This window comes from Ambystoma mexicanum, chromosome 4q (assembly GCF_040938575.1).
Source record: "Ambystoma mexicanum isolate Mex_15411 chromosome 4q, UKY_AmexF1_1, whole genome shotgun sequence".
NCBI classification, from domain to species: Eukaryota; Metazoa; Chordata; class Amphibia; order Caudata; family Ambystomatidae; genus Ambystoma; species Ambystoma mexicanum.
The window spans coordinates 1127751667-1127778566 of NC_090928.1; the positions used below are offsets into that span (position 1 = coordinate 1127751667).

Below are 26900 nucleotides of genomic sequence, written 5' to 3' on the forward strand. Positions count from 1 at the left end.
GCTAGCAAGTGATCCAACAATGATCAAACAATTACCAATTCGAAACCACCCTAAAGTACAGGTTTTCTTTTATTAGCCAAAGATGTTCCTACATTCAGAGGACAGGAGGGGATGGGGAGAGGCAAGAGTTGGCCACTTAGTGAATAGCTTTCAAACGAAGAATTTCTGGAGGGGGCGGGGTAACCCGACAAGGAATATCAAAGGAGAGGTGGGGCCCAGACAAAGAATATCTCAATGGAACGGAAGAAGCCTGCTGTTCATCTCAAACATTTTGCTACATAGAACGCACCTGCAATAAGTCACACTGATTTCCTCTCATATCTCATACAATAATAGATTTAAAAGAAATTCAGGTTATACATATATATATATATATATATATATATATCAGTGAGACAAGGAGGAGAAAAACCGCACTCCAAGCATGAGGTCTGAGAGTCCCAGAAAAAAAAGTGACAAACTCGAAGCAAATAAGCAAAAACGAGTTTAATAAGTGGTAAAAAAAAAGTAGGCAAAACACACAGCAAAACAACACAGGACGCCAGGCCAGTGTCCTGAACGACGCGTTTCACGCTTCCCCGAGGGCTTGTTCACGTTACATATATATATATATATATATATATATATATATATATATAGCATGTGAACAAGCGCCATGTCAAGTGCGAAACACGTCATACAGGACCTGTCCTAATGGTGTCCTGCCTCTGCTGTATGTTGTATGTTTTATGTTTACTCAATAATCCTTTGTGTCATTTGACCTTAAGTTTGCATTTTTCTTCTGCTGGTATCTCGTCGACCCGGAGTGTCCCCAGGTTAGTCATGTCACCACAACCGCTGCTAATTGTTTAGCCTTCTTCAGAAATGTAACGGGTAAAATGAGTAAGTTATGAACATGTTGCATGTGTAGCACACCCAGAGCCTTTCCACAAGTTTACATCCCAATAGATGGGCGTTCTAGGGTGATTTCCAGAGGTACATGTCGCCGTGGTTACCTGTCCGTCATAGTTGTTTTCTTTTTAGTCTGCAGTATATTTGTAAATGTGTTCATGAAGCCCAGATAGTTACTGGGTGTGATGTAGTAATGCCTCCGAGTTTCCTTCAAATATTGTGCAGCTTTTGAAGATACACTTTTGTGAATTTCCACACACACACGAGTGATCCTCTCTTTCAAATCCTGAAAAACAATAGGTGTATAATTAGCTTTTTCAGCAAATGGGACTGAGGAATATTGCTAGCCAAGTATGTTAGTCACTATCCAGAAATCTAACCAGTGGCCGGGGCATTATTGGAGAAGAGTGTGGTTTTTCATGACAGTAATGGCAACGCAATATCACAGAGTACCAAAACCTGTAGTGGCAAGCTGCTAGCTCTTTGTTTGAATTGCAAAGGCTCTTTTCAGAAGGGGACTAGACAGGGATCAAAGCAAGTCACTCTGCCAATGTCTATTTAGACACAGATCTGTATTGTTATGTTATAGGTTGCTGTTCCATTTGTTAAACAAGAATCGACAAAGGCAAGCGGGTAAAACAAACACAATAAGCTTCATGCGGTGAGTAAAGGACAGCAACCACATTTACCCCATTACAGGTGGCAATCATTAACGTACTTACCAACGAACTGGCACACACTTGAAGCAAAAAAGTAAAGCACAACAAACGCTATCATTGTCAAGCCTGCAAAATCTGGGGCTTTTGTTAAATTGGCTGCAGAGGCAACGAACTGCAACCTAGGCACAAAACCAGAATGTTTGACTTTCAGCCAATCAGAAAGCCAGTAACATTCAAATGGAGGGAATAATGACACATCAGTACTGTGTGTATATATGCACATTTGCCATCTACCACTTTTCTTACCAATTGTTTTTTCTCCATCCATTTGTACAAAAGGAATAGCGATTTTGAGCTCTGCCTGCAAATCCCCATTCATCAAACAGAGATTTGGGGGCAGAATGGCACGCAAATCCCCATTTTACACACACACAAATAATTCCATGAATAAGGGCTGCTGAGTCCCCAAAGTACTGAACGGTTTTACAAAAGCGATGGAATTGTGCTCACATAACGTGGATTTTACTTAAAGTAGGTCCATCACAGTTATTTATTCCCATTTATTTATTTACTTATCACGCGTCAAAGCCCACGGGCATCAGGGCGCACCCTCCAGTTAAAGTGTTAACCAGACACAATTTATGAAGATGTAGGCTTTTGAAATATTTTGAGAACAGTCATTTTCTGAAATGCCACAGAGACTTCGTCTTAACCTGAACTATGCCTTGCACTAGCGTGAAGGCATAATCTATATGCATTTATTGAACGGCGAGTTAATTATTTCTTTTCAAGGCAAAACGTAATTTTAATATACAGATAGAAATGCATAACTAAACATTGTAACACATGTATGTAGCACTTGAATGCAAAGATACGAGGGGGTTGAGTCAAAGGCTTCCCAAGCCAATAGCTTGACAGGAGGTCGCTAAGGCCTTGCAAAAGAGCTAGATTGCTGCTGGCTCAGAAAAAAAAAATCACAGTGGAGGAACAAAACAATATACATTTATTTAACAGGAAGACGTTTGAGTTTTTTTGTGCCATTGTGTGGCATACATGCATACAATAAATCTGCATTTTAGTGGATTAGTATACAGTAGTGACAGTCTATTTTATGTGTTGTTAACTCTCACAACACATTAACGATGTCGACACTTGAGTTTGTGTTTCTGGTTCAGTGATTAGATGACATGAGGCAGTGGCTGATGGAAATGGAGCAGCGCTGCACTGAGGATACCGAACTGTCTTCAGGACTAGGGGGCCGAGTTCAGACTTGGTGAATGAGTAAGGCGTCGTCCTATAGTAAAAGAGGCTATGTTAAAACCAGTGAAAATAAAGCATGTCCACTGATGGTGAGAAGAGCAAGGCGAAGGACCTACCATGTCGACGTTGATAAGCGCCATGGCTGTGGTCTGAGTAAAAGAGCAGCTACAGGAATTGCGGCTGAGGGGGTCAGTCTGCAGAAGTCAGAGGCCCCAATCTAAGTCAAAAGGAAGTCGAAATGACTAGTGAGAATTAATCTGTGCTAAGGCCGTGACTATGCAAAAGACTTAATCAAGCATTTTGTCAAGTGGGCGGCCGAGACTAAGAGTTAGAGGTGAAGAATACTAATGGTTGGTCTCAAAGGTACAAAGTGGGTGAGAGTTACGGGCAAGCCTTGTAGTGATTCAAAAACGCACTAAGTTCCAGTTCATTATTTGGTGGTGCTTAAATATGAGGAATAAGATGCACGAAAACAATTAATGTGCAGACTGTATTATTGCCAGTGCAGGGCGCGAGTGATGGAGGGTTCTGGACATCAACAAGGGTGAATTTGAATTAAGCAAAGCCTTCTGTGATGCGAGGGTTACGTTACAAACAGATGGGCTGGTGCATGCAATACGGGGGGAGAGCTGTGGCGGTGCCGTGAAACTTACCCGTGCCGGAGTCAGGAAAAAGAGCTGTGTCACTGCTGTCGGTTGCGCTTGACTGGCTGCGCATGTCAGTACTTGAAACGAGGCCGTAGTGACTGCAGGGACTGCGCATGCGTCCGGGGATAGTGTAAGTGGTGGGCGTGGTCGTACTGAGTGCGTCGGTTCACGCAAGTCTTGTTGGTCATGTGTGATGGTGCATGCGTCTGGAGGTAGTGTAAGTGGTGGGCGCGGTCGTACTATGTACATCGGTTCGCGCATTGCTTGTTGATCATGTGTGACAATTAACATTACTGAAAATAGCGCCCTTTGGAAATACATAGGCATTATTTCTCCTTGAAACATCAATGAGGAGATACAGTTGAAAGGATGCGAGTCACTAGGTCCTTGTAGTGTTCCATGCCAACAGTACAGGTTTTCATTTGGAGTCGTGTGTTACAGAGTAGTACAGAGAAACATAGGGGCACTCTTTAACATAGTGCCTATGAGATATTACAAATGTGATCAGTTTGCAATTGTTGTATCTTTTCTGTACAGACAGATAATGAACAATAATACTCCCAGTTGATAAATCGGGGTTTCCAAAAAGAGTCATGTGTTGCAGTTGATCACAAACAATTGACAAAAACTAATGAATCAAAAATTGGAAAAGCGTGATCTTTTTGCGCTCTATGCCATAGTACCTAAGAAATGTTGCAGGTATGAGCGGTGCTCAATGGCTGAATCTTCTCTGTGTACACGGGTGAAAAATAATAATACACAGAGGGGGTCTTATGCTGAGTTTGTCAAATAGAGTGGACTATGAATAAAGGGCAGCTGGAAACTGAAGGGGGCGTGCTCTACTTGTTAGAGGAGACATATGGGTGCATGGGTGACCGTGACTGGGTCGTGGCTCCATCTACTTTCACCCCCCTCTCCTCCATGGTATGTCCAGAGATTTCTTGTCATCTAATCACCGAACCAGAAACACAAACTCAAGTGTCGACATCGTTAATGTGTTGTGAGAGTTAACAACACATAAAATAGACTGTCACTACTGTATACTAATCCACTACAATGCAGATTTATTGTATGCATGTATGCCACACAATGGCACAAAAAAACTCAAAAACGTCTTCCTGTTAAATAAATGTATATTGTTTTGTTCCTCTACTGTGATTTTTTGTTCTGAGCCAGCAGCAATCTAGCTCTTTTGCAAGGCCTTAGCGACCTCCTGTCAAGCTATTGGCTTGGGAAGCCTTTGACTCAACCCCCTCGTATCTCTGCACTTCTTAACCCTCTCGAGTCAGGCCCCCCAAAAAAGAGGGTTCGCCCATCCTTTTTTCTGCACTTGAATGCAATGCACACATATTTGTAAACACACACACTAACCATGCAATCCAAAAGTGTAGTGTAAGTAGGAATTGAATGCCAATCTCCCCAGATCACTTTGCACAAATAGGGCCAAGCTCAATGTATAATTTATAGGAAAATGATATTCCATCCACATTTGAAAACCTTAATTATTCAGAACAAAGTGATATAGTTCCAGCGACCCTTTAAATGAAAATTGCCCTGGGGAGCTGAATTTGTCAATATCAAGCTTTCCCAGCCATCTAAACCTAACTAAAAGATTTGCTTATCTGGGCCTACATTATTCATTCCGGCTACTCAGTTCCAAACTACCTGAACTGTGCATGTTTTTGTCATACTATTTCTTCTTTAATCTGCCTCTGATAAATCCAGACCTTGTTATGCCCCATATTTATCATATTTTATTCATAGGCATTTCCTCAGAGGGCAAGAGCCTAATCGGCAAAATGCTAATTATCTTTCCATTACTAAATTATAAGTTACTCACTGTAGTGACTAACTTACTCTTAGTCCTTAGTCCCCTTTCCTCCATACTCCATGGGCGTCCCCTCCAAGGGACGGGAGACGGAACCATTTTCACCAGAAAAAACGTTCTTCCCCTTTATTTAGAGGCGCGCAGGGGTGCGGCCCTGGGAGCATGCGCTGCCCTGACTCTGTCCTCCGGCGCCACACCTAGGTCCCCATAGACGCGTCTCCAATTTATTAACTTTGCCTAATGACACCATTTATTAGGGAGGAGGATGGTGGGACGTATGGAAGGGACTAAGGACTGAGAGTATGTTAGTCACTACGGTGAGTAACATATAATTACTCTTATGTCCCGTCCCCTTTCCTCCATCCTGCATGGGCGATTACAACTGAATGTAGCCCTAGGGTGGAGAGGAGACCCTCCTTAAGCAAATAGGTTTCTTAGAACCGCCTGTCCAAAAGCCATGTCTGATCTGGAGCCGGCGTCCAAACAGTAATGCTTGCAGAAAGCCAAAGGGGTGGCCCAGGTGGCCGCCCTGCTTATGACCTGCCATGGGACCTGCCGTTGGAATGCAATGGCCGTGGCCCTGGCTCTGACCGCATAAGCGTGCATGTTAGCTGGAAGTGGCTTGTGCTGCCCCTCATACGCCCCCTTGATGGCCGAAGACACTGCGCTATAGAGGCCTTGGATGCCTGATACCCGGGCCTTGACCCACCGAAGATGACAGAGTGTCCGACATGCGTAAGCCCTCGGTCCTGTCCAAGTAGAATTTCAGAGCGCGTCTGACATTCAGACAGTGCATGACCCTCTGAGACTCATCTTTAGGCTCGGCAAAGAACACAGGTAGGACTATTTCCTCGTTTAGATGGACAGCAGAGGGTAACTTTGGTAGGAACACTGGATGTGTCTGTAGGCCTACCTCATCCTTGTGAAAAGTTGTATATTGTTCTGAAGCCACCAGAGCCAGGATCTCGCTGACTCTGCAAGCTGAAGTGAGGCCCACCAGCAGGGCTGTCTTAATGGTGACCAGCCTGATGTCCGCGGATGCCATTGGCTCAAAGGGCTTGTGCGCAAAGGCGCCCAACAATATATTGAGGTCCCACACAGGGTGTGGTTTTTTGATGGGCGGGTAAAGTCTGGCGAGGCCCGTCAAATGCCTCTTGACTATCAGGTTGGAAGAGGAGAAGATCTCCTCCTCAGAGTTTCTGTAGGCCCCTCTGGCTGCCAAATACATCCAGCATGTGTCCACCTGCACGCCCGAGTGTGCAAGGTGAGCCGAGAAGGAGAGCACATCATCCAACTTGCATGTAAGGGGATCGATCTCCTTAGAGTCTGCCTAGTGACAGCATCTTGTCCACTTACTCTTGTACTGGCTCCTGGTAGCTTTGCTCCTTACACCCTGAATGATCTCTAGGTTAGCCTGTGAGAGACTGAGGTGCCTTGATTGTGACCTGCTCAGGAACCATGCTGTGAGGGCTAGTTCCTGTGGCATGGGGTGGATGGCCCTGCCCACCTGTTGTGCCAGAAGATGTGCTGGGTCCGTCGGAAGGTGAATGGGTGGCCACCATGGAGCTATCAGAATAATGCTGAGTTGACAAGATTTCTTTATTTTGCAGATCACCCTGTGGACCAGTGGTGTGGGCGGGAAGCCATATGCTGAATCTGAAATGCGTCGCCCAGGGAGCCGGGGCCCTGCCCGGATGCAAACTGCTGGTACTTCTTGTTGTCCCATGAGGCAAAAAGATCCACCTGCGTATGCCCCCATCTGCTGAAGATCTCCTACAGCACCTGGTCGTTCAATTGCCACTCGTAATTGTCCACTCCCAGCCTGCCGAGCCTGTCCACCTCCAAGTTGGACTCCCTCAGAAGGTGGACAGCCGAGAGGTATATGTTATTCTCCAAGGCCCATTCCCACATGCTGATGGCTAGTATGCATGGTGGAGGGGGGATCTGGTACCCCCCTGCTTGTTGACATAGTACATGCTGGTGGAGTTGTCCGTCTGGATGAGGACAACCTTTCCCTCAATGAAAGAAGGAAAGCTCTGAATGCTAGCCAGATGGCCTTCAGTTCCAACCAGTTGATATGAGACTCCTGCTCCTGCCGGGTCCAGACTCCATGGACGATGTGGCTGTACAGGGTGGCCCCCCAGCCCTCGAGGAGTCCGTAGTGATGGTGACCTGCAGGGCCGGCTGCCGGAAGGGCTTGCCTGGCCGCAGGTTGCAGTCCCTGGACCACCATGTGAGGTCCGAGTGGAGATAATGAGGAATGCTGACCAGCTCGGCTGGGAGCCCTGCTCCTGATTCCATGAGGCTGCGAAGTGCAGCTGTAATCTCCTCATCCTGAGTCTCACGTGGGGGACAGCGAGCAGGGACGCTACCATGAGTCCCAATAAGTGTTGGTACTACCAGGCCAATATCACCTCTCAGGTGAGGAAGTAAGCCATGGCCCTCTTGATGGCGTGATCTTGTCCTCCAAGGGGAAAACTCTTGGTCCTAGATGAGGCCCAGGAAAGTCAATCTCTGCGTGGGTTGCAGCTGAGACTTCTTGAGGGTGAGCGAAAATCCCAGGTCATGGAGTGTGCTCATAAGAGCGGAAGAAGTGTGGTGCACCGCCTGCAGTGATGTCGCTGTGACGAGTCAGTCGTCAAGGTACGGTAGATGTGGTGGCTCTGGGCCCTGAGGAGGGCCCCCACTGCATTCATGAGTCTGGTACACACTGTGGGAGCCAAGATGAGGCCAAAGGGTCGTACCTTGTATTGGAAGTGGTAGCCCATGATCCTGAACCATAGAAAGGAGCGATGCGGCTGCCAAATCGGGATGTGAAGATAAGCGTCCTTCAGATCCAGGGAGCACATCCAGTCCCCCTTGCACAATGTCTCCGCTATGAGTGCTGGTGTAACCATCTTGAATTTTTGAAGAGGCAGGGAGAGGTACAGGGTGGAAAGGTCCAACACAACTCTCAGGTCAACCTGGTTCTTCTACGATATGGCGAAAATCCTGGAATAGAATCCCAATCCTTGCTGGGAGGCTGGGACTTCTTCAACTTCTTGGCTCTCGACGAGCAACTGAATTTCCGCCAACAGAGTACCTGTCCCAATCTGTGGGAGTGGAGGGGAGAAGGGAGGAGAGGAAGGGATTGGTAGGCAGTACCCCGTGGATACTATAGAGAGGATCCAGGGGTCCGCGAAATACTGACACCAGAACTGTGCGTGAAAGGCAAGCCTGCCCCCCACCAGAGGCATGTGGACCCGAAGAGGTACGTCATGCCTTCTTTCCCTCGGAGGCTGTTGCGGAGGAGGGGGACTGGAAAAAGCCCTTACTCCCCCCAACCCCCTTTTGTTGTTTGCACCGGTGTTGACTCAGCAAACAGTCAGGCTGCCTTGACCTCAGCTCTTGGAAGCTGCAGAACCCTCCAAACGACCGCCCCTTGTCGGAGCACTGATGTGACTGGGTGTACGGCTTGGGCGTGGCCTTTCTAAGGATAAGACTTTGCAGTTTGCAAACTGTTTTTCTTTTCATCTAGCTCCTCGTTGGTGGAGTGAAAGAGGTCACCACCCTCGAACGGAAGGTCCAATATGCGTTCCTGGACGTTCGGATTGAATTTAGTATCCTAGAGGCAGATTGTCCTTCTCATGTCCATGGCAATGCATATGGCCCGGCCAGAGGTGTCGATGTGGACCACGGTGGACTCCATGACGTCTTGCGCCACCATTGTAGCCTCTGCCAGTCCCGCCTTGAAACGTGACTGGCTCCGGAAGTTCTGGACGGAAGCTGGCTATTTCCCACCAAAAAGCCTCAGCATGGCATCCACGTTGGCCTGGCGAAGATGCATCGAATCGCTGGAATAAAGCTTCTTCCCGTACGCCTCCAAGAACTTCTCCTCCTTGCCTAGCAGCTCCGACGATGAGGTGGCAGAGGACGACTGTGGCTTTGAGTAGAGTGACGCTGCAGCAATCACTGAAGAGTGTGGGTGAGGGTGGGCCGACAGCAAGAGTGTATCCCCTCCATTTGCCTGTAATTGGCATCCAGGCGTTGATTGACCGGCTGGACCGAATGGGGGTTGAGCCACCCTTTTTTGGCCAAGGCGACAACGTCCTTTTGTATCGGGATCCCCGTTCTAGCCGAGGGGTGCAGAGTGAGGACCTCGGCGAGCACCCCTGCCTCTGGTTGTTCAACTTCGAGATGAGGAAGGCCCAGGTACTCAGGCAGACCTGCAAGTCGTTTGTGGAAGGCCTTGGCTGATGATAGTGTGTCAGGGTCTTCTTTCTCGTCTGTGTCCAATTGGGCATCCGGCTGGGCCAGCGTGGGAGGAGAAGTGCTGGGCACCGAAGGCTGGGGTGTGGAGACCGGAGCAGGAGGCTGGAGCAGAGGCTGGTATGGAACCGCCTGAACTGTGGGAGGCAGGGGAGCAGGAATTGAAAGAGCTGGCATGGGCAGTGGTGGCTGCACAGGGGCCTGTGGCACTGGAGCCATAGGAGGAATGACTATGGGCGCGGGCATGGGGCCGGAGGGAGCATGTCCCTAATAGCATCCTTGAGGATGGCCCCATCTGAGGAGATCTCATGAGGATGAGGAACTTTTCAAAGAACCTGTCCTCACAGGCCGGTGGGGTGGCAGGTGAAATTGATGGGATCGCGGGCAGCTGCTGGGGCCGGTGCGTATTCTGTCTCGGTTGCAGAGGGAATCTGCCCTGCACTGCTGATGGATAAGCTGTAGGCCACTTACCTGGTTGACCCCAGTCCCACCTTGTAACTCGTTCACCCATATGCACCGTTCCTTGGGGAGGAATTGGAAGAGCGGCATCTTGTTTGGCACGTTGGCCATCTTGTCGAGCTGCATGCCACGTGCTGATGTCATGGTGCTTGGCTCACTGGGCCCAGCCTCCTCCAGGACTCTTGACGGTGGAGCATGAGACATGCCCTGCACCTCAGGCTGAGGCCTGGTAGGTGTGTCGCCCTCTGCGAAGTCACCGGTAATGCTGCATGTAAGCGCCCCATCGGCCATAATGCCTGTACAAAGGCATAGCCCCTCGGGTGTACACCCGGTAAAAGAACCTTCTGGTCCCTCAGCACGGTCTTCGGGAGAGTCTACGGACCACTCGGCCTGGTGGCCGGTAGCAGAATTAGCCTTGGTACTCGTGCCGGTATGAGAACCTGAGAGGTTCCGCCCAATCGGGGGTTTCCTTGGAAAGGTGTCACCCTTGCGGTGTGCGCTGGAAAAGATCGGCACTACCTTGGGCCTTTATCGATGTTTGATGAAGTCCTTCAGGTCCTCTGGAGGTGACCTCTCGAAGTGCTCCCTCCACCTAGCCAGTCTATTCTACTGGGCACGCGAGGAGAGTGCGTCACACGCAGTACAACCTTCACATCCGTGGTCAGGGCCACGGCAGCAGAGGCAAAGAGAGTGGGAATCTGATGTAGGGAAGAACCCTTTGCAGCCTGGACACCTGCTGAGGCCTGCTGAAGTCGAAATGTGCCGGGGAGGAGCGTGGCGCCAGAGGACCAAGTACTTGATTGATAAAAGAAGACAAGAAGACAGAAGAAAGTATCCGGGGAAGAGTGCCTGGTATTACATGGCCGAAGCCAAACCCAGGAGCACTGGTGAAATCAGCCCGTCCCCGTTGACGCGGAAAAGGGAACTGAGGAGTGGCACCGCAGCACATGCTCCCAGGGCCGCACCCCCGCCAGCCTCTAAATTTAAAGGGGAAGGAGGTTTTTTTCTGGTGAAAAAGGTTCCGTCTAGGAAGGGACGCCCACGCAGTATGGTGGAAAGGGGCCAGGAACAATATTTTTACTGGAGGGGGGGAGTGCACTCAGTATGAAAAAGTTTAAATATCACTGACAAAGTGACATGGAAGCAGAAAAACAACAAACTTATCAAGTGTCTCTCTTTAAAACTAAACCTCCATATCTGTTGGACTACAACTCCCACAATGCCTCACCTCTGACTTTTCTGGCTAGGGCTGATGAGTTGTCAACCAAAACACTTGGCGAACGAAAGGTTGCAGACCCCTGTGACTGCACAAAAGACTAGCCCATCACGTCAGCAAAATTGAAGCCAACCAAACATGTGTCTCTCGTTTGCCTTCCATATAACTTATGCTGCCCGTTCATGTCTGATTTTCTGTCATCTCGACCACTATTCTTCCCACTTATTCGCCTGTCCCACTCTGCTCTATCTACAATTCTTCCATCCGCCCACTTTTTAGTCCCTCCCCCTGTGATTCTATATCCACTTGTCTTCTTTCTCTCTGCTGGTTGTCTTTTGAATCTTGCTTACAATTTCCCTTCTTACACATAGTATTTAAATCTTTTTTTTTTAAATATTTTTATTTTATTTTGAAATCAAACAAACACACTACAACTGTTTCAAACCATAGAAAGCATCATAGTCCAGCACATTTTCATTAGAACTCCCCAACCTCCCGCCCACTTAAACTAGAGCCGGCTCTCACATGTCGTTTACGGGAGCATCATTGGGTAGCACAGTACTTAGGCAGTCATTCTCCGGGTCCTCTGTTCCGTTGTTACCCTGGTGAGGGTTTGCCATAGAGGCCACCAATTGCCGCCAGGCCAGCAAGGGCCCTACTTCCTCCTCGCCCCCCCTGGTGACCGCTTCAAACCAGACTACAGATTCAGCTTCCGCCCACCTCAAGAGGTCCGTCCACCATAGCTCCACCCTAGGTCTATGGGCCGCCTTCCAGCCCATGGCTATCCTACGTTTGGCCAAAACATAAGCCAGGTCCTTCATCTTGCTTATGTGTTTTGAATGCCGGGGTCTAGGAAAAAGCCCAAGCATGCATGACCAGGCCGATTCCACATCCAGCACCACCCCCCCCCCAACTAGCCAGTTTCGTCTTGACCTCGTCCCAAAATCTGTGCACCTCCGGGCAAGCCCAAAACATGTGTAGCAGTCCCGCATTCACCTCCCCACACCTGGGGCATTGCTGCGTAGCTGGTCCCCCAAACTTTGCAATCTTCCCGGGGGTTAAATAAGCCCTGTGGGTAACGTACAATTGAAGCTGTTGGAATCTCGCGTTTCGGGACACCTTTTTGTGGTACCTCTGGGCCTGTTCCCATTGCCCGTCCGTCATGGGTCCTCCCACCTCCTCCTCCCAATCTTGTCTCAATTGAAGCAACTCCTTCCCTGCCCTTACTCGCAGGAGCTTGTATATCCTCGATATTTCGTGCCCGCCCTCCGATACATCATACATGGTTTCCAGGGAGGCGTCGGGGTCTTCCGCTAGCACTGTCTCAGGCCATCTTTCTCTAGTCTTTTTCACAAGCCTAGTGTAGGTTACATATTGGCCACCATGTACCCCCGTCTCTTCCTGCAACCTCGGAAAGTCCACTGCCTCCCCTGCTTGCCTTATGTCCCCGAGGGTGGCCAGGCCTACCTGTTCCCAGTATCTACGGACCGATTCAAGTAGTTGAGAGTGGCTCCCGCACAGCACCGCCAACAGGGCCTGCTGAGAGTACGTCTCCGAGTCCCCCCCAATCTTCCATGTCCTGTGCCAGATCTCCCAGCCTAGCCTCAGTAGCCGCCCCTTGCTCACAAGTTTGTCTCTGCACAACCACACCACTTCCATCAGAAAGTATGGGGCTGTATCTCCACGCAGAAGCCTAGCTTCCGCCGAGTCTTCAGCTGAAAGCCACCTGGCCACATACTGCAGCTGCCCCGCCAGGTAATAGAGTTCAAAATTAGGCAGGCCTATCCCCCCCTGTCATATGAATTCTGAAGCTTCCACAGAGCAACCCTATTCCTAGAGCTGCCCCACACGACACCCCTACACACGCTATGAAGTTTCGCAAACAGGCTCCTAGGTATCAAAAACGGGACGTTTACAAAAAAGTGCAGGAGTCTAGGCTGGACCACCATCTTGAGCAAGGCCACCCTCCCCATCATGGTCAGGGGCAATCTAGACCAGAATACCATGCTGTTCTTGATCCCCTCTATCACCTTTTCCGTGTTATGCTTGTGTTCTGCCTCGACCCTGTGGTAAATATTTATTCCCAAATACCTAAATGTCACGGGCTGCCATGGTATTGGCAGGACATGCAGCCTCTGTACCGGGACATTCCTGTATCTGCCCAAGGGGAACAGGCTAGACTTTCCAGGGTTCACCGATATGCCCGAGAGGATGGCGTACCATTCTATTACCTCTAGCACGTACTGCAGGTTTTCTTCTGGATAACGCAAATAAAGGAGCATATAATCCGCATATAATGATATCAGATGCTCTCCGCTGATAGTGCTTATGCCCACCTCCCCATATTGTTGTCGCAGGCATATTGCCAGCGTCTCTAATGCTAGTATATATAGCATGGGTGACCAGGGGCATCCCTGTCTGGTCCCCCTGCAAAGCTGCCAAGAATCTGAGACTCTGGACCCTGTTTTGACTCTCGCCATCGGGGTGCTATAAAACAACTGGACCCATCTGAGGTATCCAGGTCCCATTCCGTACCCCTTCCGGACCGCTTTCAGCCAGGGCCATCGTACCGAGTCGAAGGCCTTGACTGCGTCTAACGACACTATAGCCAACTCGCCCGTGTCTTCCTCAGTTAGGTCTATGACATGGTGTAGCCTCCTGTGGTTATCGGTGATGTTCCTGCCTGGAACATATCCCGTCTGATCTGGGTGTATCATTTTCTTAATCACCTTCTTCAGTCTATTAGCCACCACCGCCGTGAGTATTTTGCTGTCCTGGTTAAGCATGGACAACGGTCTGTAAGACCCGCACTCCACTGCCGGCTTGCCTGGTTTCAATAGTGGGATGATTACAGCCTCGCGGAGGGACAATGGGTGTTCCCCCTGCTCATAGGCCTTGTTGAAAGTGGCAAGCAATGGCTGAAGCAACTCTTGCTTGTATGTTTTGTAGAACTCGCTGGGCAGCCCATCTGAACCAGGCGCCTAACTCCGGGCGTTCTAGATCATCCAAGGTGGGCAGCTCTATGTCCTCCAATGTGTCCAGTATGTCTTGACACATATCCTCCTCCGTGTCCTCATACACGTGTCTGTAAAACTTAAGGAATTCCTCATTTACCTCTTTCTGGGTGTTGCATATGCAACCTCTCTCATCCTTAATCTCACTAATCACCGAGCGGGGGGTCTCACTCTTATACAGCCAGGCCAGCAGTCTGCCCGGCTTGTCGCCCCCTGCGTGTATCCTCTCCGTATATTTCCTGTATATTTCCTGTAATTGAGTCTGCATAGTCTATCCCAGAGTCCGCTGCAGGACAACTGTAGCTCCTTTACTTTGGTTCTGTTATCATGAGCGGTGCTCTCGCAATGCGTGAGACCCTCTAGCTCCCTTTCCGCCTTCTCTTTCGACACCCCCCTGTAGCCCCTTAGCTTGGGAAATGGCTACCCCGCGCACCACCACCTTAAACGCTTCCCACAGTGTGCCCACAGAGCTTACGCTTCCCGTATTTATATCAAAGTATTCTTCGATGGCTTCCCTCAGGCCCTCCCGAAGCCCCTCGTCCTGCAGAGCCTCGGTCCGGAGTCTCCATGTAGGGATCTGCGGTCTTGGGGGCTGGTATCTCCAGTCTACCACCAAGGGCGAGTGGTCAGATAGTACTCAGGCCTTGTATTCCGCTCCTTCTATGTCTCTCACTATCTCGGCTGTTACAAACATGTAGTCTAACCTTGTGTGCAAATCATGTGGCGCTGCGTAGTGTGAATACTGCCTATCCGTGGGATGCAGCCTTCTCCACGCATCCTCTAGGCCTAGGTCTTTCAGTAAGATACCCAGCGCTTTAGCCGCCGGTGCCGTTTTCCCTGCCCTCTCCTTGGACCTGTCCATTCTGGGATCCACGGTACAGTTAAAGTCCCCCCCCCACACTACCGTACCCCCTGCCAGGGGGCCAAGTTTACTGTAGAGGGTCCTAAAGTAAGCCGCTTTGCAGTTATTGGGGGTGTACATATTTATGATGTGCACTTCTCTGTTTTCCAGGAGACCCGTTACCACCACCATTCTACCCTCCGGGTAGAATCAAGCATCCGAAACGTCACATGAGGCGCCACCCAAGTAATGACCCCTCTAGCATACGCCGAGTACGCCGCCCCCACAACATTGCCTTTCCATTTACTCTTGACCATCTCCAGCCTTTCCCTAGTGAGGTGGGTCTCTTGCAGCAGGGCTATGTCTACGCGCATCCTCTTCAAGTACAACATCACTTTGTTACGTTTCAGGTAGCTGTTAAGGCCCCGTACATTCCAGGTCACAATTCTGAGATTACCCGATGCCATCCGGTCGGACTATCTCCATCCCATCCTGTCCCATAATGCTCCCCATGTTAGGTCGTTCCCTGGCTCTCTCCCTTCTATTCACAAACAATACTCCCCTCCTCCCTTCCCCAACTTCACCTCACTGCACACAACTCCCTCCTCCCCCACCTCCCCGCCAACCCCCAACAATAGCCAAGCTGCATCCCTGGATCTCAGGCCTACCCACTTCTGGACCCGTCTCGTGACCGAGGACGAGGACCTCGCGGGGTGTCACCAATCTAACAGTGACCTAACTAAGTGTACTACTATTGGGTGCAGAGGGTGCTCCCCAGGAGCTCCCAGCCGTCTATTTAGGAGAAGTGCATTCAACAGGACCTGCCGGCAGATACCATGACTTCCTCCCCACAAGCACAATATCGTACTATATTCCAGTCCCAAAGTCATAACTATGGCCTCACGGGTGCCTCTGCAACGTGCTACTTATCTCCAGTCGCTTCTGTCTGGGCATCCGATTCCTGAGGTCGACCTTGCATATCCAACCACTCCATCGCTTCGGTCGCCGTCTCAAAGAAGAGGGATCTGTTCTTATAAAACACCTTTAACCTGGCGGGGTAGAGCAACATGTAGCGGTGGCCTGCTTCTCTAAGCCTCCTTTTCACCGTTCCAAAGTTCATTCGACTCTGCTGTACGAGCAGCGTATAATCCGGATACGCCGTATTTTCGCTGACCCCCTTTCTATCGTACCTCCTTTATGGAAAAATTCGAGAATCTTTTCACGGTCACGATAGTTCAAGATCTTCGCGATCAACGGCCGTGGGGGGGCTCCTGGGGCCGGTCTCCTGGTCAGGGCCCTATGTGCCCTTTCGACTGCGAACCCCTGGGTCAGCTCCCTGCCTGTAATCTCCTGCAAGAGCATGGTTTCAACGTAATCCGTGGGGTTCGATCCTTCCATTCCCTCCGGAACACCCACTATGCGAATGTTGTTGCGCCTGGCGCGCCCCTCTGCCTGCTCTGCTCTGTCCTCCAAATTGCCCACTCGTTGCACGAGGGCATGGAGCTCCTTAGCGTGTGCATTGCACGCCTCCGTGGTCGGGGCCAACTCCTTCTCCAGTTTCCCAGTGCGATCCGCGATTGTCCGCATGTCCTGGCGCAACAGGTTCACCTCTTCTCGGACCGTTTCGATCTTAAGGTCTAGGCCCTCCTGCAGCTCTTTCATGGCCAGACCTAACTTAGTCTCCCAAGCCACCTTCAAGTCGGCAATTGCTGCCAGCACCTCCTGGATAGTACCCGGTGGGTCAGTCGCTGCCACGGGGGCTTCTTTACTCTTGCCCCCTTCCGCGCCCAAGGGCGACCTAGCGTAGGCCTCCATCGTGGGCTGTTTGATCCGGGGTCGCACCACCTTGGAGGATATCCTGCTGCGTCGGTTGGGCCCGCACGCCGGCCCCTTCACAGCAAGGTTCCGCTGAACTCGGGTTCACTCTGCTGGCCCGCCACGATCCGGGGCCTCCTCAGTGGGGGCTTGCACTTATGTTCTTGCCTCCAGCCAGAGGCGCATGCGACGCGTCTATCTGGTTGGGCTCGCCCACGCTCCGGCCAACTTTGTCTTCCTCAGCTCCACGGATCATTTATGGCCCTTTGTCCACAGGCGGCCATCTTGGGTGCTGCCCTTCCACTTCGCGACCGCCACCTTCTTCGAAGTCTAGTTCTGTGGATATGCAGTCTCGCTGGTGGGGAGGGCACTCACCATGTGCCCCCCACTTTCATGCACCCTTGGATGCACCGTGGGCTCGAAAGTCCGCAGAAAACCATCACTTCTTCCCAGGATCAAGATCGGATCATCGGGAGCTCCTCCAAGGAACGTCCTCTCACGTAGCTATCAAGCCACGCCCCCTAGTATTTAAATCTTTGCATGGCTTGCCTTCGTCTAGTCCTTCTCCTCTTATCTCTTGGATCAACCTTCACGTCCCCTTTGATGTCAGTCACAATTACTGCCAACTGCCCTCCTTGAACTCAATCCCGTTTTGGTTCTTCCCGTTTTTTAGCTCGTAAACACTGTTACTCACTTCCACTCTCCATTAGGTCCACCATTTCTCTTTCCTCTTTGTGCTTTGACTTAAAACATCTCCTTCTTTCCTTTAGTATAATCAACATTAAAACTGTATCATGCTCTTTGTATGCACATTACGTTTATGACTGAAATCTGATGGGTGAGTTTTTAATTTAATGACTTAACTGGATTATGTTTTTTTTTAATTAGTTTAATGTTCTTTTGTTAATATGTTTGTATGTTTGGCGCCTTGAAACTGACCTGTGTCAGCGATATGTAGCGATTAATAAATCCAACTACTAAATTTTGTGATTTTGTGATTTACTTTCATTTGTACTGTTCCTTGTAACATGTGCAGTGCTTTGGCAAAATCGCATACAAGCGAAAATGAATACAAATACAAATTCAACACACTCTCATCAATAGAGGGCTATGCCTCTGCCCATCCTGATCTCCTCCTTGAATCTTGAGACCTCGACACTGCATCTAAAACCTGCTGCCATCTAGAACACTATTACTTGAACCCTAACCTTGTACAGCGATACGTTGCTTCAGAGCTAGACCAATCTCAACAGAGCTCGAACAGAAATACAATCAATGAATTAGATTAAATGTCAATTCCAACTTAAATTTCACTCTAGAAAATGTTATTTGTACTCGGGACACAGTGGGGAAATATGGACACTGCATGAGTGGGACCCTGAACGTTATGTGTTTGAAAAGGCATCCGCTTGGCAAGGGTGGGTAAAGTAAAAGAAATAAATGGGGCTTCTGAGTATTGCGAGTTCATCGATAATTAATTTCATTGCTCTCCTTACCCGCATTCCCCCAGTTCTGCCTTTACACTCCCTTTCTTCCTCTGGCAGAGTCCATCCATGGAGACCACAGTTTGAGAACTGTGTGGGTAGGAATTCCATGCAATATTAATCAACAAAGAAAGAGGACTCCATGTGCTGCGTCTAAATGCTATTCTCTGTTTTTCCCCCTTTTAACTCTCAAGCAATGCTGTGAGGACGGCACTGCTCCAGGCATCTACGTAGCTATTTATTGGAAGTCGGATGAGGTACTGCCATTTTTCAAGCTACTTGTTGGAGAATGCTGGTTTAAAGAAATTGTCGGGTGTTATGCTGCTGAGAAGTTGCGTTTCAAGGGTCTTTTTTAAACATTTTGTTTCTTATTCAAGCAAAGGTATGTCAAGCGACAGATGTATTTCCCCTCCCCCTGTTGACGGACAGATCGACATGTCACTCAGAGCTCTTGCTTCTCTCCCAGTCCAATACTGTAAATATGAGAAACATTCATTGAGACAACCGTATCACCCATACTGTAAGCAGGGGCAGTAATGATAAAGACGGTGTGCACTAAAGATGGCGAGAATGACCTCACAGATGGTAGAAACGTACATGCAGCCATTAGCCATGAAGCACATATACACTGACCATGAAGAAACACGGACATTAGGTAAAATGTGCATTTATACATGAAGAACATCTGTGCAACCACACACGTAGACGAAAACTAACATAAGTGATGCCTACGCTGAACTGTAACACAAAGAATATTTGCACGTAGCTTGCTAACATATAAATATGACAAAATAATGGTTCAGAACTAGCCAGCACCTGCAGGCCTCAGAAAAGCTTAACAAGGTTGAATTCACAAAAACACATGCACATTAGTAAGGCTTGCTTAGCAAATAAGATAATTAAATACTGAAGGTTGGTGTATGAGGAAAAGAATGTCCTCGTGGGATGGGTATTTTTGCTCAGAAAGCCAGGTGCCGACTTTGGCATTAAAATAAAATATCAAATAGAATTAAATAGCTAAATTAACTAAAACTTGGCACAAAGCAGGGAACAGATAGGGAAAACAGGACAGCCAATCAGAGTGTGGTGAGACAATGGTTTATTATAAACTGATCTTGGTAATGGGCACCGTCTTGTTTGTTTCTCCGGGCAAACAATATTTAGTCCAAGCTAATTTTGCCAGTCAGCACATAGTGACGTCAATAAGAGGAAGTTTTATTTTCAAGGGATGATGCTAGAAAATGGGCGGTGTCTGTTCAATGTCAAAACATGTATTTGCAAGGACTTAACCAATCAGTGTGCTTGACGTATCTAGCTGAGAGTTTCAGTCAACTCAAGTGCAGGGGTGTTTCTGAATCTGTATCTCCCGAGCTGGTGTTTTTTTCCCCTAATAAATCGTTGTTTCCAGCAGAGATGCCCGCTGCTTGTGGAATAGATTTTCATGTGTTTTGAAGCATGCCTAAGAATGCCATTTTCTTTACAGTTAGAATACTCCAGCTCTTTTACATGAATGTCTAAAATCAATGGCTTGTTACGTACAAAAATGTGGGAGTCCCTTGACTGAAAACAAACACAGTCAGACTACCTGTTCAATAGTATCATTCCCACTTAGCAGGGTCTACAACCACATTTAGCTCACTGTACCATTCGCAGAGGATAAATCTTCATTTGTATATCAATCTGGTTCCTCCCATTTAGGCAGTCCAGCACCAAAATGATAGGCAATTCTTCTCTGAACAAGATTACCAATGGCAACCCCAGAGAATTCTTTGAGCCTTGTAGGGCATCATCAGTGAGGTGAAGCAGAGCCTCTCTAAGCACAGTTAGTAAGGAGGCCATGTCTCAATTACCCATAGTACCTTAGGGGTAAACCCAAAGTTCTCAAAATGTACAAAAACATGGAAGCCCTGCTACTGAGAACAAACACGGTCAAATAACCTGTTCTATGGTTAGGTGTTCCCACTCAGTAGAGACTACAACCACATTTGAGCCCACTGTACCATTCACAGAGGAGAAATATCCATTTGCATATTAGTCAGATTCGGCCGACAAGGATGATTCAGCACCGAATCGCTATGCAATTCTCCTCAGAACAAGAAAACCAAGCGCAACCCCAGACACAAGTTTAATCTTTGTTGGGCGTCATTTGTCGGGTGAAACTATGCCTCTCTAAGCACAGTGACTAAAGGGTCCACTTCTGGATTCCGTTTAGTAAAGTATGGTGAAATTCCAAGTGTTACCTTGGACTGTGATAGCCTACAAAGAAAAGGTAATGCAAGATCATGATATTATAGCATTTGGGTTGCCAAGAGAAGTAGATACTTTGGTGGGAGCAAATCATTAAATAGATGGGCATTTATTGAAAAACAAGGCAGTTACTGGGATACATGTGAATAGACTTCTTGAATACGAAAGTTGTGTGCACATAGATAAATTGTCCAGTCCTGTCAACCAGAGAAGTGCTGGAAAGAAATCCAATCAATAGGATATGATATCTAAAAAAAGGAAACAGGTAGCAGTTTTTCGCAGCTGATTGTAGTGAAGTTAGGGTCTTCCCCGTTCACATGTATGAAAGGTTGCCTGCCACCTATATATTGGCACAGTTGCTCAAGGCATTCCCCTGCAGAGCTAGCTCCAAGGAATACATGGTCTTGTGTACTCGCACATAAGGCGTTAACTTAAAGCTGCATCCGTAGAGGAAGCAATGCTGCCCTCCTCTTTACATGGTTGGGCCCTGCTCTGTAATGAAGAAATCCAAATCCTTCAGGAAAAGAAGCTGAAGAAAACAACACGAATGAAAGATAAACACAGGAACAGTAGGGAGACACCAGCCAGTCCACATCAAGTCAGATTATGTGGACCGACTTCCAAAAGCTGGTAAATTAACCAACAATGTAAGTGACACTTCTGGTAAAAGATATTTAGTCATCTGGTAGCTATGAACACTTATGCAAGAGCGGATGGCATTAATTCACCACTCAGCTGAACATTATTTTGCCTGGTATAAATAGGCATGCAGATGTGAATTACCAAAGGAATCTTGCTCTGCCTGGCTGAATGGGAGAAAAGTAGGGGTGTGGGGTGCATATTTTCAGTTGGACCGAAGTTGTTTCTGCCCTGCACTCCACTGAAGTGCTTGCCTGAAATGAGGATGAAGCAAGGAGAAGGGTTATGCTCCATCCCCAGCCTCTATTGGCGGCAGGAACCTGTTCAGCACTAACTGGCAGGTGTTGTGGACATCCAGGAAAGCCCTTGCCAATTCTTAACTTGCGAAAAACATAAGTGCAAGGACCCACACTTCTTTCAAGTATGCTTGTGACACCTCGGGGTGGGCAGCTTCCTGCCAATTCTGCCACCAAACGTGGCTGTTCCCCACATTGTCAACATATTTGTGGTTAAACCTGCGACTCACACAGGCTCATTGGGGTTGATGGATGCACCGACTCTGGCAGATGTGTGATTTACAAATACAAATCAACATAACACAAAATAACCGTTGTGTCTTAAAACGAGACATGTTTAAGTGCTTCTTTAATCACACAATCATCAGTGACATTTTGCTGTGTTCCTTTAGTTGGCAAGTGGAGCTTATTGACCATCTAGCTACCGAAAACAGAGCGAACATGCTTTCCTGCTATAGTAAATTAACAGACAAATGCAAGAAAAATGATTACTGAACATATGAGTTTTCCTGTGAAACACAACACCAATATCTTCTTTTGTAGGTTGGCACTCAGGACAAGCACTCCTCTACATCACTGACTTTTACTCTGGTGTTGCCCCGTTGTTGGTGCTGCTGGCTGTTCTCTTGTTGTCAACCCACCCTGGTGTAGCAGTGCTTCAGGGTATTGTAGTAGCAAACATCACATCATAATCAAACTGAGTCTGAAAATATAAATGCCAGGGCTCAAAAATAAATGACAGGGCTGGCCCCTGGCAAACACCCCCACAAATTGAGCACTGCCCCACTGCTCTCCACCCCTCTCCTCCCCCTAGGCTACGAAACATCGCCAATGGAGGACTGCTGGAGGGGGGTGGAGCAGGGAGTGTTTCGCCCAACACCAGCAGTATAGTAATGGTGATGGTGCTAGAGAGTGGAGTAGAGGGCTGAGTGACCCCCTTCCAAATGTGCTCGTTCAGCGGAGATACCTGACAGCAGGGTTTTCCTGGTGGCGGAGTACCACGTGGTCCGTTCGGCTAACTAGTTTAGTTTGTAATCGACAGTAGGTGGTAACAATGGTTTCTGATCGACAGACCCTATTGCCCAAGCACGTAATATGGTCCAGCAAGTGGAATCGCGTCTATCCTACATAGAAAATACAGATGCAACATCTGTTTTTAACTATGTGCATCACATGCTCTTTGGTTTGTATTCTTCAAGAGGTTATAGTGTTTAACTGGCCCAAACGACATTGTTACAGAATCATGAAAAAGCACAAGGGAAATTGAATGTAAAATCATGTGCAAATTTAAAATGAAAAATTCAAATCCAATAACCTCAGAGATGTTTTCCAGCATATTTTTAAGTCCAAGCCTGCTAACATAAAGTGTTAATGAAATGACATACAGCAATTCACTGTCACACAATCTACAAACGACATAACGCAAACAAGGCAATGCAGCCCATGAGCCTACCTGATCATCACCCACAAAGTGTTCTTGGCTGAAGTAACTGTGTGCCACGTTCAGGAGCGCTTCTTCGGACCACCTATCGTACCAGTCAATGGTACAGCAGTTAACAATGGCGGGGTGGTTCCGGCAGTGCTGTCGGAACGTCAGACCTGCAGGGCTAGTGGCCAGGACAATGTGGAGCTTGCTGTACACCCGCTGGCATGGAAAAGAAAAGAAAGGTGAAATGTGGACAGACCTCCAGGACATACAAAGCGAACATATCTCCTTCCAATGTATAATCTACCATGGACAGTGCACACATTTACTTCTGGTTGTGCTTGTCTTAGAATATTCATGACAGATAAACAATTTCCGCCACAAGCTCTTTGCAGTCAAAGCTTTGTAAATGCCCCCAAATAAAGATCAAGTATAAAAGGCACTCCTCTCCATTTGAGCTACTGTGACATTGTGCTGCCACTGCAATAGGGCCATATTTTCTGTTTGTGGGAGCGATTTTCCCACCCCTCAGCCACCTAATATTGCCTTCCCTAGAATAAGTCCTGAACCTAGTTCCTTCTCACAGAAAGTAGGTTGTGCTGGGGAATGGGATGCCACTGTGTCCCCCCCAAGGGCCCAAATGCTCTTGATCAGTGGGTGGAGAGGTCCATACTTATATAGAGAGGCTTTTCAAGAACTGCCTCATGATTTGTTCAGACAGTAGATGACCCCGACGGTCGCTCTCCCCCGTCCGTCACATATAACTCTTTTGCCTTTTCTAGGAGGAAACCTTTCAACACCTCACACTGGGGAACAATCAGGATAATAGGTATGTAACGCTGGATTATGAAACAACTGATTATCACCTGATTAAGCCGAATGGGTAAACCAGTAATAAACTGTGGAGCACATATCAGAAGTCTCCAGGGAATTGTTCCTAGACTAGCTGTGACAGCAGAGATGCTGCTGATGCAGTTGTGTGGGCCAGAGGGTAGTTTCTTGGATCTGGTTACATACATTTCATATGCCGTTGATGGATGACCGCGTGCACCATCAAGCCCCCTAGATTGCCATATCGGGTACTGGGGAATGAAGGCAGCGTGTAGGTGGTGTCAAAATGGATTTCTAAAATCAACCATGCTGGGCAGATTTTCGGAGGCCACCCTAGTTATGGCGAACAGAGAGACTCTGGGAGTTTAGCCAAAAACCCAATCAAGGTAGTGTGGAGAGCAGTCAAGGCTTAGCCTCAAGAGAGCATGAACATGGTCCAGGGCCTTCAATGAGTCTACACAGAATAACCCAGCTTAGACTGTCAGTTATAAAGATACAGTTATTTATTTAGGCCTTTAGAACACACTGAGAAATTAAACTAGCAGGTAATATTATCACACAAAACCATATATCACAAATATATGTAATCAAAAGCAGGTAGGTTAACTTAAAATACATCACTAAAACCAGGTGCTTCAGGTATATTGAGAACCAGTAAAAGTACAATTCCTTTACTTAATAAGTCCATCCCTAAGTTGTTGGTGCAGGTTTCCCAAAAGTCACAGGTTCCATGGTTTGTCTCCGGAAGGTATTCTCTAAAGAGAGGCAATCTGCTTGTGATGGCATTTCAAAACAGTTTAATCTATTTCAAAGTTCAACAACTATTTATCAGAAGACAGGTAAGTTCCCCTCTCTCTTCCAGACCCAAGGCTAACCCTGGGGCAGGATACATGACCCAGGTTCGACGAAGAAAACTTAAGTAAGAGGGAGATAGGAAACAAAGGGCTTTACGCCCAGTGTTATCCTATTAAGGGCAGGTGGGGGACAGGCACAGTTATGCTTACTTACCCCCCGCCGCCCAACTACGATTTTCCCAGGGGTCACAACTAATCGACTGGTGGTCAATGTGAGTGCAGTCTTCCGATCTTTCATTGAGTGAGAAGCATCCAGAGGTTGCAGGTTTGAATGCTTCTTCCGGTCAGGTGTGACTGCAACATGCAAGCCCAGTCGATGAAGGAATGCAGACTTTCATGCTGCAGATCTCTACAGGACACTTCACGGGATGGAGAAAGGGGAGATCCAGTGATGATCACCATTTGCAGACGATGACATGTGTCCTTCCAGTCGCGGTCGCAGAAGCTGCTCCAGGTCAGGTTCCCTTGATGCTAAGAAGCTGAAAATTTGGGAGAAGGCGACTTATGGCAAAAGATGGTGACCACCAATCTTCCGAGCTTCAACAAGCTTGAACTTCTAAATGGCAATGATTCTGGTGAGGTAACCCACAAGGGTGCTGGTCAGTCCACCGGGAAGTCCAGGGACACTTCCCAAGGCTTTTAGGGCATGCCATCTTGAGAAGGTGTTGAGAAAAGTTAGTCCCACTAGTCCAAGGGTTGAAGCACTGATGAGGGTCTTCTGAGATCTTGCAGATGAGCTGGGCTTCACCGGGCCGGTCACTACAGGGGTTGTTGGCCCACTGCAGAAGTCCTCCTTGGGTTGTCATTTCGCTCCAACATAGATCTAAAGAATAGCTGCAGGAGTCCTCCTCCTAACCAGATTCAGAGCTGGAAGCAAGTCCAAGCCCATCAAATGTACGCAGGAATATTGGGCCATGTTCACCCTGCCTGCGATATAGTGTCCTGATCGCTCTCCCACTAGAGTCACACTCACTATTTTCACCGCCCGCCCATTACACTTCTGTCTCCTCCTCCTCATATCCCAGCCCTGCACCCATCTAGAATCCTTACTCTCTTAACACCCACGCCCTCACACTCTACCTACTACAATCACTCCCCTACTACTATCTCCAGTGCTATGTCTATATTTCCTTCTCTCTCCTTCTACACAGCCCCCTCCTCCTTTCTTTCACTCCTCAACAATTGGTACTACTCTCCCTCACAAATACCTTGCCTTGCGCACTGCCTGAGTAATTGGTCTCCACACGTCTACTCCATCCTTCCTCCACATGGTCTCTTGGACTGCCTCCTATGACCTCACCGGAACACCCCCCATGACGCCTTTCCCTCGTTCTCCTTTTTTGCTGTGTTTGTGCTGGTTCGGTCCCCCCCCCCCATCCTGTTGGTTGAAGTGCTCGCCTGACTCTATGCACTAATTGTTGCCTGTCTTTTCCCCAGGAGATGAGTGACACAGGGGGGAGGCTTTAAAGAAAAAAACTCTGAACCACTCCCCTTTTCCAGCATGGTTTTGGAAACAGTCTCTGATGGTTTACTTGTTTCTTTGGTATGCTGTGTGTCTGGAAGTTCATTTTCCTGTTGCGGTAAGTTCTTTGCTTTTCTGAGATGCTGGGTGCTGTTGGGTTATAGTGCCCATTTGCAGTACTTTGCATTAATTGCTGCCTTCAGAGTTTTCTGTTCGATTGATTCTGATCTGGGAATTTTTGGATGTATTGTGGTGGTCATGGCTCTGGAAAGGTAAAAAAAAAAACACTGGGCAGAAAAAGGTGTTGGTTGTTGTTATTTTGCAGCAGAGGGTGCCACTACATGCATGGCACATTAGGGGTCCCAAAGGCTTGGGTCCCTTAATCTCTCCTTCCCCCTGTCAGGGTCATGACCCTGTCATGTACCAGAGGAGGAACTCCATCAGTATCACATGCAATGGTTACACAACCTGTTCCACTAAAGTCAAACACTGCACAATGTGTACATGTGTGCATCAACAGGATTTGTCTTAATGAATAGATTTTTAAAGCAGGGATGGGGTCGAAAAACATGCAGACAAAAAGAGTCACTTTCTTCAATGCCTTGATGGTGGGTCTCTGAATCCCACGGACCAGATAAGAAGAACAATTTAATGTACTTGTTTTGTATTATTTTGTGGTGTTTTTTTTGTTCGTCGTGAATACCATGTTCCTCATTGCTCTGTTTTTGTCGTAGTGTATTATTTATACCCATTTATTCAGTGCTAATAGCAAAATGAATCACC

The 26900-nt window shown here is 48.0% G+C and overlaps 1 protein-coding gene across 1 annotated transcript in view; it reads right to left on the reverse strand.

Moving 5' to 3' along the window:
* The window catches only part of DNAH14 (dynein axonemal heavy chain 14), a 2000441-nt gene that overhangs the window by 765616 nt on the left and 1207925 nt on the right, over positions 1–26900 (reverse strand). Inside the window, exons 57-58 of the mRNA XM_069608705.1 lie at positions 22998–23189; positions 996–1177 (exon numbers count right to left, since the gene is read on the reverse strand). Coding sequence (XP_069464806.1) covers positions 996–1177; positions 22998–23189 — 374 coding nt within the window. The remainder of the gene's footprint in view (positions 1–995; positions 1178–22997; positions 23190–26900) is intronic.